This window comes from Lissotriton helveticus, chromosome 7, assembly GCF_964261635.1.
Source record: "Lissotriton helveticus chromosome 7, aLisHel1.1, whole genome shotgun sequence".
Lineage (NCBI taxonomy): Eukaryota > Metazoa > Chordata > Amphibia > Caudata > Salamandridae > Lissotriton > Lissotriton helveticus.
This window is the reverse complement of record NC_136068.1, coordinates 173,380,600-173,394,155: the sequence shown is the minus strand read 5'-3', so window position 1 is coordinate 173,394,155 and position 13,556 is coordinate 173,380,600. Positions and strand designations below refer to the sequence as shown.

The 13,556-nt window shown below is 44.1% G+C and overlaps 1 protein-coding gene across 4 annotated transcripts in view; it reads right to left on the bottom strand.

Moving 5' to 3' along the window:
• The window catches only part of ZMYND8 (zinc finger MYND-type containing 8), a 432,560-nt gene that overhangs the window by 186,680 nt on the left and 232,324 nt on the right, over nucleotides 1-13,556 (bottom strand). For all 4 annotated transcript variants that reach the window (XM_078651871.1, XM_078651872.1, XM_078651873.1 and 1 more), the window contains 2 exons: nucleotides 3,951-4,066; nucleotides 579-1,063 (listed from right to left, as the gene is read on the bottom strand). In XM_078651871.1, the coding sequence (XP_078507997.1) occupies nucleotides 579-1,063; nucleotides 3,951-4,066 (601 nt within the window). The remainder of the gene's footprint in view (nucleotides 1-578; nucleotides 1,064-3,950; nucleotides 4,067-13,556) is intronic.

Genomic DNA, 13,556 nt, shown 5'->3' with positions numbered 1-13,556 from the left:
AAGAAACTGAGCAGTCAAGATGAATAAATGCAGGCGGAAATATGGGTTTGTAGCTAACCTGCAATTTTTGGAACCTAGTGACCAGGGTTTGATTCTGGACCTCAGCGCCTGAGTGAACCACACAATTCTGAGCAAATAATGTAACCTCTTTGTGTCTAAATACATGAACTGCAATTGTAAATATGTGAACTGTAGTCTCATTGGAAAAAATATAAGATCCAGCTTGACAAGCACAATCGTGTATTGTCACCCCATTCCTCCCATAGCGTGCAGCATTTGGCTGCTCTGAGCTAGGTTCAGGCTGAATACATAACCATAAGTACATCCACCAACATTACTCAATTCACCTGCCATCTTTATTAATCTGTGCTGAAAACTAACTGAGATTCAGACACAGCCAAATTGGAAAGAATTACAAATGCTGTACTACTTGATGCAACGTGAGAGTGCGGTTTCTCTATTGCAGAGGTTTATCTGATGTTTCTGCCTTTATTATGTTTAAATTGACACTTGCCTTGCCCTCTAGTGATAGCTTGATGCACATGGCAAGTAAGTGAAAGAGGGTAAAACATAAGTACCTGTGCCTTTGTCAATAAAGTCCATGGACTCCTCACTTGCACTGAAGTGACTAGAAACTGGTTTCTTATCTGTGTCGGGCTCCACATCAGAACCAGTATGAACTGAGGAATTGGTACTCATTGGTGACCGTGGGTTATCAGACATAGAAATCCTTCGACTAGAAACACCACTGCTTAGTGCATGTTTGCTCATAGAAATCTTAGGTGATGCAGTCATATCAAAGTTCAATTTGATTTTCTCTTGTTTCTCAGTCTTCACAGTTCCAGCACCAGGATTTCCAGTATCTACTAACATTTGGAATTGGTTGTTGGGGGTATATGGCGTCCGGAATGGGGCATAATTAAACACTCCAAATTTTCTCCGAATGTTTTCTACATAAATCTCCATCTCTTGCATTGCACTATTAAATATGCTTTTAGTCTTTTTCACAGAAAAAGGAATTTCTTTTGACATGAGGTAGCAATTGTTCATTGGAACCCACGCTCTGCAATAAAAATAAAAATAGTTACCATAAAGAATGCATTTTTCAAAATGACTAAAGTAAACATAATGTCTAAAAAAGTTCAATAGCCAGCTTTGATGTTTTACAATAAAGGCAAACAAATAATAGCAATGATTTAGTGTACAGATAAAGCTGTTAAACTTACCAATCCAGTAATCCACGATACAAGAAAAAGAGAATGCTTTACCAACCATAAGTTCAGGAGTGGTTGCTAGAAAAGGATCCAGTGTACTTTTTGATACAATAATAAATGCTAGTCAGAGGGTAGGGTTGATTATTTTTAGTGTATAAACCTATTCCAGTAGAATAGAGTATTCAAAATAAATGTTTACGTAAATTCATAACATTTATCCAAATTCTTATTAATCATACAGATTCCAATTTGCGGACGTAGTTGTTTTTACTTTTTTCCCATAATCCTTCAAAGCAGAAGACCTGGTAGTGAAATTAATTTTGTCCTCCGCCTCTTGTCAACTGCAATTTTGCAAACAACTATTCTTTTAACTACTGAATACTAGTGTCCATAATTATCATTTCTGTACACACACAGTTTTGAAACATCTCAAAACATTACTTGACAATGACAAATGCTTCTGTCAAATACACAAAAAAAATTCCCCAAGTCACTTTTTAATATTATTATACATGAGATAAGGTAGAGGAGCAAATACAGACAAAAATGCCTGCAATTGGGGCATCACAAAGCGAAGTAGTCCCAGAAGTGAGACAACATTAACGATAAGGATACAAGAAGAGTCCATCATTGGGCAATCGCCCGCAAACATGTCAATGATGACCCACCCACATTTATCACACAGTAAAAACAGCCGACAGAGCTGCATTCAAAACATTGTGAATTTCCATAAATTATGAAACCCTCTCCCGCCCCAGCAACCTTACAGGGGAGAGAAGGATATCCCATATGTTCCATATACAAGGGCAACAGCACCTGCAGTGCACCAAGCATAGTGGCATCAAGGAAGAAAAGAAAGATGGAAGAAAATAACAAAGGGGGAGGATGCAGATCGAAAAAGAAAATGGTAGGTGCATCTGCGTCGAGTGGGGTGGCTCTCTGGGTGGCACTGTCAAGTGCGGCCATAAGGCAATTTGTTATACATCACAAAACCATGCATTCACTTTGCTTTTGAATGATTAGCTAGGAAATGAAATACAAGAGTGCAACATGTGAAAAACGAATACGTCAAAAACACTGTGCTGTCCATGAATACTTATTATCATCCAATTAGATCAATGAAGTGAGTGGACCAAACGTTTTCTTCAAAACAAGTTCAATGGGCATTAGTATCAGGATGACGTAATGACTAAGGAAGTAGATTGTTATGAAAAGGAGCCAGCAAAGGTGACCGCGTTCTTTATAAAACCCAGATGTCAGTGATCAACTTGTCACCTCCGATTTGAGTGACTATGGAAGTCAGCATCAATTCTCCTTGAATGTGCTTGGAAGATAACCTTAAGGTTCAGGTCACCTATTTTAAGACTATCACAGGGAAGGCTGCACTTTGGATGAGGAAAATTGAAAGAACCTAGTAGACCATAAAACTGAACCTCTATTCTGTTCTTTGCAACTTTTCGTATAATAATGCATTGCATTAGAGGGTCAGATAACAAAAGCTAATTCAAGTTTGCATAACAGTGTGCTTATTCCTGTGACCAGAAGACGTATTGCACAATTTAATACATGGCAGCTAAAACGCTAGAGTGAACAAGAGGAAGTAAAACGCCCACAACCCAACTCCTATTCGCTCAATAACAATATAAAGTTCACCTACATAGATAAACAAAAGTATCACATTTGAAGCCACACTGACAGTTAGTCAAAGGTAGAGATAAACCTGGCCAACGTTTTCTCATGTACTCTTTTCTAGCACGCCCACGAAACCGACTGTCCTTTTAGCTAGCGAAGGAATTGGGACTATGTGGTTGTAAAACATAAGTGCTGTGCAATTGTAAATGTGAAAACTATCTGCAAGATGATGAAATCCAGTCATAGAAAAATATATGTTTCAAAAATCCAGAGACCACCGGGTATTATTCTGAGATAAAGAATTGTCTGGGCTCGGAAAATTCTTGGTTAGCGAATTTAATTGAGCTTCTCAATGAGATCAACTTTGCCAATGCAATGGACACAACATGTATTTTCAGTTGGTAAAAGACGTGTAATAGGAAACCTATTCTAGAAACAGGGCATCATGGGAGTAAATGTATGCCACTTACTACTGATCCATATCATTCAGATAAATCACAGTCTTATGTACATTAAGAATTACATCACCTTATGAGACACAAATTAATAACTGCTTTTTCTTATTACATAATTTTAAATCAAATTCAGCCATTTGCTCGTTTTATCTGAAGCTTTCAAAGAAACAGTCCTCATATAATCTGCATCTACTATCATGAAGGATGTGACTCAAGCCTCCAACTCTTTCTACCTGGGACTGCACACCAGGAATCTGTGTTTTGTCTCTTTGGATATTATCTCCAACTAACCGCCAGAGTTGTGAAGTTCATGGATCATGCTTATTCAAATGTACCCAACCTAATGTAAACCTTGTGTAAGACCCTGAATTTTGACACGGTCTTTAGTAGCAACCCGATAGGTACCTTGCACTCATTGTCTATAAATTATTTCCATAATTAAAAGTACCAGAGTTAACTAACAAAAAGTATTTTAAAGCTCATATTTCCCTTGCACAAGGAGGTTCTGATGTTTGGAGAGTGGAGTGTGGAAATTTGGTGGAAAATGGCAAACATACCGCAGAGGCAACAAAGTCCTCCTGATGACATATAAGTAAAAAAAATAATCAGAGAAAATCACAGACAATATTTCAACTTGTTGAATGCTTACCGGTCATGCTGTCCAAAGAAGCGGGCATCAACTTGACCTTCTTTATCTCGCAGTGCTTTAGCAGGCCAGAATGGAAAACCTTTTAGTTTTGCCCACACCAAAGGATGAGGATGACTCTACAGTGGAAAATTTGGCATTAAACATTTAAAAGTAGTTTAACAAAAACCAATACAAAACTTGCTCACAAACTGGATTTCTATTGATGTTCTTGAAATATTTGTTCACAAACAAAGAATGTTTTTGTAGCCCTAGATCAAAATGACCTTTTATTGATTTTCCAGGGGCATGAGAGCTGAAAGTGTGAATTTCTAAGCCTTATTCACACTGCCACTGTGTGTATTCCATTGTGCTGCTACACCATGCATCTCACAGGACTGCAGAAGGAAGTGTCTATATCCGTGGTTATATAAATATCACAGATCGCATTGAAGCTGCTAGATAATGGCATCATTCACCGCTATAGGGATAACTTTGGAGGCTGTGCCGAACCTCTCTCTGTGGTACATGGGAATCAAATCAGGAGAATCTGATGGAAAGAATAATCTAAGAAAAGTAGTGCTGGGAGAAAAATATGTATAGTGAATCTGTATAGTTCATGAGGAGATAAATGTGCTAGTTTAGCTAATTATGTTTGGTTATTTTGTAAATCACTTTAGAATAGTCTATTAGCTAGTAATGCAGCATAACATAGGATCCCAACAACAAAGTTATTGGCTATGCCAGGCAAAGGTCTGGGGACTTGTAAACAGTGAAAAGATAATTGTGATGTACATTCTAGTAGTTAGAGGAGAAAAGTTTGAGTCACAAGATTGAAGGAAGGATATATAAGGGCTCACCAGATATACATGTGGAAGATGGGGGGAGGGGGGGGCTAACGAATAGTTTCTTACCTGTCGGTGTAGTTTTGCAGCTTGAAGATCTTTCAGGATTCACTATGCTGTGCATATTCCGCAATCTGGTGGTTGGGTCCGGAATCGTAGTCTTTTTTTTTTTGTAGCCCAGGTGGGCGTCGACGTCCCACCATTTGGTGTACCTTCGGTGACGTCGGCATGGTTCCGGCGGAAGCTCCCACCCTTGGGCGCCATCTTCGGATTCTTTTTTCGGTCTCTTTTTTCTGTGTTTGTAGTGAATCCATGGCTATGTTTGTTAATCCTTTTTTTCAACGTAATTCTTTCATGTATCTTGTAAGCTTCAACTTGCTTTCTTTTCTATGTGTTTCCACCTTCTTCTCCAGCCTCATCTTTCTGGCGGAGGCGGGTGGGTTCGCTAGTGAATCCAGAAAGATCTTCAAGCTGCAAAACTACACCGACAGGTAAGAAACTATTCGTTTTGCAGCGTGAATCTTTCTGGATTCACTATGCTGTGCATAGATTTTGTAGCGGTTTTGTTACTTTTGTGGCGGCTGGGTGGAAGATGAGCGTTGGTTGTTGAATACATGTTGAAGCACTCTTTGTCCTACTTGTGCTTCGTTGTTCATCTGTACATCCACGCAATAGTGCTTAGTGAACGTGTGCACTGAAGCCCATGTTGCCGCCAGGCATATGTCCTGAATTGGTGTGTTGGCCAGAAAGGCAATTGTTACTCCTTTCTTTCTGGTTGAGTGGGCCTGTGCCCCTCCTGTTAGCTCCTGCCCCGCTTGCTTGTGGCAGAATTGTATTGCTTGTGCGATCCACCGAGCTATGGTGTTCTTAGTCACTGGTCTACCCATGTAACTGTTTGCGAAGGATAAGAAGAACTGTTTTGTCTTCCTGTGTCCCTTCGTCCTTTCAATGTAGTGCATCACTGCCCTTCTTGCGTCTAGAGTGTGGAGCGCCCTCTCAGCGCTTGTTGTGGGGTTCTGGAAGAAGCTAGGAATCTGAATACTCTGATTCATGTGGAACCTTGACACCACCTTTGGCATGAAGTGCGGGTCTGTTCTCATCACGACCCTGTCACTGTGTATCTGGATGTAGGGTTCCTGCAGTGTTAGTGCCTGTAGTTCGCTCACCCTGCGTAGCGAGGTGATTGCTACCAGAAAGGCCGCTTTCATTGTCAGCATTTGCAGTGATGCTTTGTGGATGGGTTCGAAAGGTGCTTTCATGAGCTCTGTCAGTACCACATTCAGGTTCCAAGCCGGCGGCGGCATTTTTTTTGGTGGCGCTATTCTTTTAGCCCCTTCCAGGAATCTTTTTACTACTTGAGATGTAAAGAAGCTTCTCCCTGTTTCTCCTCTTGTGTATGCCACAATCGCTGCCAGGTGTACCCTCAGCGAGGATGAGCTTAGTTTAGCTTTTATTAGGTGCGTGATATATCTTAGCACCGTTGATTCCCTGGTTAGCTTTCTATGGAGTTTTTTCTTGCAGCACCATTGAGTGAATCTTTTCCATTTTTCCCCATAGCACTTGCGTGTGCTGTGCCTTCTTGCCTCTCGCAGCACCCGCAGGGTGCTCTCTGGTAGTTTTAGATGTGCGAACTCTAAGTCCTCAGGAGCCAAGCTGAGAGGTTGAGGCTCTCCGGCTCTGGGTGTAGAACTTCTCCGTTTTCATGGAGAGTAGGTCTCTTCTTTTTGAGAACTTGTGGGGTGGGCCCTGCGCCATCTCCATTATCTGTGAGTACCAGGTCTGCCTGGCCCACTGTCGTGGCACCAGGATGAGCGTCATGTTGCTCGTACTGCATTTGTTGAGAACCCTGGGGATCAGTGGTATCGGGGGGAAAAGCGTAGGCAAATGTTTTTGACCAGCTTATCCATAGGGCATTCCCCTGGGATAGTGCATTCTGGCGTGTTGCGAACAGGTCTATTGTCGGAGTGCCCCACCTCCTGAATAGTCTCTGTGTTTCCTGTATGTTGAGTTCCCACTGGTGGGATGCTGAAGTCTGCCTGCTGAGCCAATCCACTTCTACATTGTCCTTCCCTGGCAGGTGTATGGCTAGCAGGTCTATTTTGAGGGGTATTGCCCATCTCCAGATTTCCTGTGCCAAGCTTGACAGAGGGAATGATTGAGTTCTCCCGTTTGTTGATGTAAAACATCGTTGTGGTGTTGTCTGTTTGTATCAGCACCTTCTGGGTGTACAGGTGCTTCTGAAAGGCCTTGAGGGCAAGCAACACTGTTTTCAGTTCCAGGTAATTGATGTGTCTGACCGCATCCGCTGGGTTCCACAGACCCCTCACTCTGAGCCTGTTCATGTGTGCACCCCATCCTTTCTGGGATGCGTCTGTGGTGATGGTCACTGTTGGGTCCGGTGGCGTTAGAGGCTTCCCTATTGTTATCCTCTCTTTGGTCCACCACTTCATTTCTTTCTGCACCTTGTGCGTTACAACCACTAGATCCTCCCAACTTCCTGTAGCTTGTGACCATTGCTGTTGCAGCCACTCTTGGAGTGGTGTCATCTGTAGACGTACATTGGGGACCAGGTGTATGCATGACGCCATCATTCCCCAGATCTTGCTCACTGTCCTCACTGTCAGAGCTCGCCCCTTCTGGTAGTGACGTTTCTCCCTCAGTAGGCTGAGTGTCCTCTTTTCGCTGGGTAACACCCTGCATTGGACGGTGTTGATTTGAGCTCTCAGGAAGATCTTCACTTGCTCCGGTTCCATCGAGCATTTTCCCCAGTGTATGGAGAATCCCAGGCTTGTTAGCGTTCTTGTGACCTGCTCTGCATGACCCTTGCATGTCCTGTAAGAGCTTGCCTTTATGAGCCAGTCATCGAGGTAGGGGTACACGTGTATCCCCTCTCTTCGCAGATGTGCGGCCACTGCTGCGAGGCATTTGGTGAATAACCTTGGTGCGGACTTTAGACCGAATGCCAGGGTTGTGAATTGGTAGTGATCCTTGTTTACTGTGAATCTTAGCAATTGCTTGTGCTGCCTGTTCATGGGGATGTGCAGGTACGCATCCTTGAGGTCTATGGTGGACAAGAAGTCCCCGGCCTTTATCTGTGGGATGACCTCTTGTAGGGACGTCATCTTGAATTTTTGAGTCTTTACATATCTGTTTAGGAACCGTAGATCCAGGATGGGTCTTAGGCTTTCGTCCACTTTTGGCACCAGGAAGTAGCTTGAGTACACTCCCCTGTTCCGTTCTTTGAATAGGACCGGTTCGATGGCCTCTGTGAGGAGGAGTTCTTGAGCTTCCTCTTGGAGCAATTGCAGCTCTCTTCCCGAGTGCTCTCTTTTCTTTGGCTTTGTTTGGTGGTCTCTTTTCCAACTCTATGCAGTATCCGAACCGTATGATGTTGAGTATCCACTTGTCTGTGGTTATTTTCTCCACTCCTGGAGAAAAAATCTCAGCCTGCCTCCTACTGGTGTTACATGGTCTTTTGTGTCTTGTCCGTGTAGCCCTCTCCTCTTTGTTTTCCCGTGCTCCTCCCCCGGAGGGTTCGAGTGGGTGAGCACCTTTTTACGTGTGAAGTCACTTAGAGGGGGGTTGTTCACCGCCTCTCCTTCTCTGGCCCCGTCCGTTTCCTCTTGCTCGAAAGGACTGGCCCCTGTTCTGATAGTTCCAGTTTTGCTTCTGCTGGCCCTGGTGACCTTGGTTGTCACTCTGTTGACCCTGGTGGAACGCCTGGTGTGATTGTCCTTGCTGGTTTCCACCCCTTCCGTTCGGCCTCCGTGTAGGGGTGCCTCTTCTCATCCCCCTGGACCTTGCCGTCTCGTGGTCTTTCTTCAGTTGGGTGAGTTTCTCATCAACTGGGGCTCCGAATAGTGTTTCCCCATTGAAGGGTGTGTTCAGGATGTTGTTCTGAACCTCAGTTTTAAAGCCTGAGATCCTGAGCCAGGCTTGCCTTCTCTCTGTGAAGCCTATAGCCATCAGTCTGCTGGATGTTTCAGCCCCATCCAAGGCTGTCTTCAGGCACGAGTTAGCAATGCTTTTCCCCTCTTCCACAAGGTGTGATGCCCTCTCACGGTATTGCTCCGGGAGGTGCTTGAGCAATTGGCTGATCTCATCCCAATGCTGGTATTGATGCCTGTTCAGGAGGGCGTTGGAGTTAGCCATCCGCCAGTGCATTGCGGCGTTCCTCTCAATTTTTCTGCCCGTCAGGTCCATCCTCCTGCTTTCCATGTCAGGTGGTGGCCCAGAAGTTGTTGGGACGTTGGCCCTTCTTCTGGCCGTTGCAGCGATTATTGAATCTGCTGTGACGGACCCCTTGATGTAAGCAGGGTCCTGGGAGGAGAATTTGTATTTCTTCTCCGTCCTCGGCGTGACTGATCTGCATGTAGCCGGGTCTTTGAATGCTTCCCTCCCTTGGTCAGTGATACTTTTCAGCATGGGCAAGAACTGGCTTCTTGTCTGCGTGGGGAGCAATGTTTCCAGCAGGAAGTCTGCTTTAGGCTTTTCCTCTTCCAGCTTAACCCCATAAGCTGCTGCTGCCTTCCTGACGACCTCATTGTATGCCCCAATGTCATCCGGCGGCGAAGGCCTCGAGGGGTATGTCTCCACAGCCTCCTCCGAGTTTTGGGCCTCGATGTCCTGCCATTCCTGGTCTTGGGCCATCGAGGATCCTGAGCCGTAGCTTGACAGTTGCTCCCCATATTCCCCCTCTGCGTAATACAGGGCTTCTTCCTCTTCGTGTTCCGAGGGCTCCGGAGTTTTCGGCGGCTCTTCGGCATCGAACTCCTCGTGCTCCTGCACCTCAGCGACGGCCGTCGCTGGCTTCGAGGGGATCCTGTAACTTTTCATCTTTTCATCGAAGTCTTTCTTCCTCTGAAGGATGTTCTCCATCTCGGCCTCGAGCCTTCTATTCTTCCTCTCCAACTGTGCGGCCTGCTCGTCGTCAAGCGTTTCGGCTGCTCACTTCGACGGCGTCTGCGACGTCAAAGCTTTTTTCGGCTCCTTTTCCTTCGAAGTCGAAGACCCTTTTTCGGGGGCTTGCTTCGACGACCTTGGCTTTTCGCCGGTCTTCAGCGCCCGGGAGTCCTTCTGGAAGTATCCGCTGGGCTCTTTTTCGGAGGATGCAGCTTCGGTCGTCGAAGTTTTCGGCGCCGGTGCTCCCTTCGAGGCTCTGGACTCTGACTTTCGAGAGTCTGCCTCAGGCTTTCGAGGCCCTGTCGAGGTTTTCGGGGTCGTAGACTCTCCTACCTTGTCAGACGTTTTCTTATCGGTCTCTGCGACCGTGAAGTCATCTGGACCCTCGGTGATGTTGTCCTCGTCGCCGGTGGAGAGGCCCAGTTCGTAAAGCGTCGGGCCTGGCCTTTGCCCTGCATTGTGTAGTGAGCTATCCTCTGCTCTCTCGAACCCGGAGTGTCTTCGGCTTGAAGACAGAGCAGACGTTGCAGTCTTTGCTCTCGTGGTCGATTGGCAGGCAGAGGTTGCAGACCGGGTGCTGGTCCTTCTGCGCGAACTTGTGGTGGCAGTTTCTGCAGAATTTAAAGGGTGTCTTGTACATCCCTGCGCTCAGGGGGCCCCCTGTGTGCGCATTCCCCAAAGGACGTCGAAGATCTCGAGGTCCTTCCCCTTCTTCGTGGTCTCCTCTCTGATGGTCTTCTTCTCCCAATCTTCTCAGGCTTTTTCTGTCGAAGAGTTGTTGTATTTTCTCCTTTTCTCCTCCAAATCTTCTGGAGCTTCACGCGACGATCCAGACCCAACGGCGGAAAAAAGAATCTGAAGATGGCGCCCAAGGGTGGGAGCTTCCGCCGGAAGCATGCCGACGTCACCGAAGGTACACCAAATGGTGGGACGTCGACGCCCACCAGGGCTACAAAAAAAAGACTACGATTCCGGACCCAACCACCAGATTGCGGAATATGCACAGCATAGTGAATCCAGAAAGATTCACGCTGCAAAAACTGCAGATTTGCATGTCTAGTAAACGTAGTGGTAGAAAGAAATTTCTTTATTAAACTTTAAAAGAAAAAGTAACTAATTACAATGTTGCTTGAGAGGGGACTGACAGTAACATGTAAATGACCTTCACTGTTTAACAAGGGGGTGATTGGTGATTTACAGATACCAGAAACATGATCCCAAAAGGACTCTATAGTCTGAATGAGATCAAAGATCTAGCCATCAGGGTTTTGTCTTCAAATAACATAGATAGATGTGAAATCAATACTGTTGGCGAGTCTTGTGCCGAAGCTCATGAGAGGTACACAGAAAAGCAGATGACTGGATTACTGGATAAGTGTATTATTGAAAATATAGAGTCATCTAAATGGCTATACCCTATCATTTTGGATCCTGGGTAGTAGAGGTCGTTTTTGGATCGCATGACTGTGGGCAAAAGTTGAATGTTGACTGACTGGTCTAAACTTGAATAGAAGTAGATCTTCTCTCCTTAGCAAACATTTTAGAGAGGATTGAGATTTATGGGTTACTAAAATCTTCTCTGTGTTTGTTACATCCTCATCATAACACCACTAGTTCCAAGTATATTCAAGACCATCAACATAATCTTTGACTCTGTTAGGGTGAGAATATCACATTTTTCAGACACCTGTGCAGACAGATCCTGAGAAAATTAGAATGGGGGGTGAGGGGGGAATCACCATAGAGCATGCTTAGGTTGTTTTGGGAGTACATATGGATAGTGGAACACTGTGGGATGACAACAATGAGGCAGCATTCTCAGCTGAGAGTCAGTGAAGTAACAATTTTGGAGTGTGCTGTATAGGACTAAACAATTAAGCATTAAATAATAATGCCTGGTCTTGTGGTATTCTGATGATATTAATGAGCATCACCTGCATGACGCAAATAGCTACTATAGAGGGTGTTCTGGCACCGAGTAATGCTTTAGTTTAACAGTCCAGCTAAATAACCATGTTTTCAGAGCATAGCAGTTCTGAGTTGGATTAACAGGATAAGTCCAAAGTGTAGGTGCTAAAGAGAACACCTAATTCCTTCATTGTCTTACACACCAAATGTGAGGCAGTGACCAAAATAGAGAACTAAAGAGTATAATTGGTGCCCTGGAGCAGAATGGGGCATCCTAGACTGAATGAATTCTGAGCCTTGTTGCAAGGAGTTTTATTTAGGAGGGTGATACCACTATGGGATGTTATCAGTCCTGCAGAATACTTACATGCCATTGTTGGGTTCTGTTCTGAAATAAGAGTTGGAGATACTGCTAAGCTGAAATCAGCATACATCTGGTAGGGGTCCTTTTATGTTCTATACTTACAGTAACTGACAAAAATCGAAATAAAGGCATCAGCTTTAAACACTGTTGCTGCTCTGATGTAACAGCAGTTAATACCCAGATTTTACATCTGATATTCAAAGTAACTGTTTCCAGAGGCAGCCATAAGCAAAGATACATATTGTGTTCTCTTGCACACACACACACATTCCACCAATTGCTGTATTAGTTCCTGCTTCATGTACTTTGGTTTGCTCTCAGTGTCCATTTTCATCTCTCACTGCCCTACTATCTCCACCCTGTCGCACAAGTCTTTTCTTTCCCCTTCCCCTCTTGCTCTCTTCCTACTTTCACTCTTTCCTTTTCTGCATCTTTTCCCAATTCCATAACTGTTTATTACTTTCACTCCACTAATCATCCCTTTCTTGAGAACCTCATATGAAATGCTTTGCACTAATTTGCTTACATTTGCAAAGCATCTCACTCGACATATTCACCTTTATGCCTTGTTCTTTCCCCAGATGTCTTATTAATCCAGCAACCTCTTCACTACTTCTGTTTCTTCCTCATCTGACTCATTGTTCTAATGAGGCATCTTACGTTTGTTTAGATGTTGGGGTCTAGTTTTGATAGTCTTTGCACTACTGCATTCTAAGGTTTCTTGCCAAGCCAAGCTGTGATGCATTTTAACTATATTGTTTTGCCAGAGACGAAGAGTCAACCAAGAACAGGTTGCTAGAAGGTTGCAAGGAAGGGAAACAATTTGAAAGCCCATGTTCCAAAATTCTGTCTCTTTTTTTATGTTAAGAGTGCAACTGTACAGTTCTTCAACACAGTAAGAGATGCCCATAGGCATGTTAACAGAAGTCCTTTGCTGGTATTAAAAATAGTAACTTGTTTTTTATATAGCACTTCATAGTAGACGTCTATGGTTTCCAACACTATAACCCAATTTAAATCTAAGTAACTTACTTACCTCAGAGGGATAACAAAAAGAGCCAGCTTTGCCAGATTTCAACCATATACCTTTCAGATCACTGCACAAATCCCAGTTGATCATTAAGTAACTGAAGATCTTGGGCGATGTTAGCTGGAGGAACAGGTGGGTAGGTGGGTGTACTGGTGAACAAGCTAGGTAAGGATTACGTCCAGCAGGGCCTCAAGTCCCACCAGTCCTATAGCAGTGTGTGATGCAACAGTTTATGTTTCTCCAGTGGTGAATAAAACAAAGCAAGGCTAAACATACTTCATCACCATGGTGGGCATATTTTTTTGTGATACGGGACACAGGTTTTGGTTTCAGATGCAGGGATTGAGAACATTACATAACTTTAAACTACAAAATATGTAAAGCATCCGCGATAAAAACACATTCAGTGTAACTTTTTCATGTCAACGAGGATAAGCTTATTAATATCTACAAAAATGGCAATAACTTATTTATGTGTATCACTTATTATCACAGGTCTGACAAGCCGATTATAATGCAGTTTTAAAAGGTGTCAACCTCAAAGTTCTCTAATGCCATATAGGAATTAACTTGTTTGACCA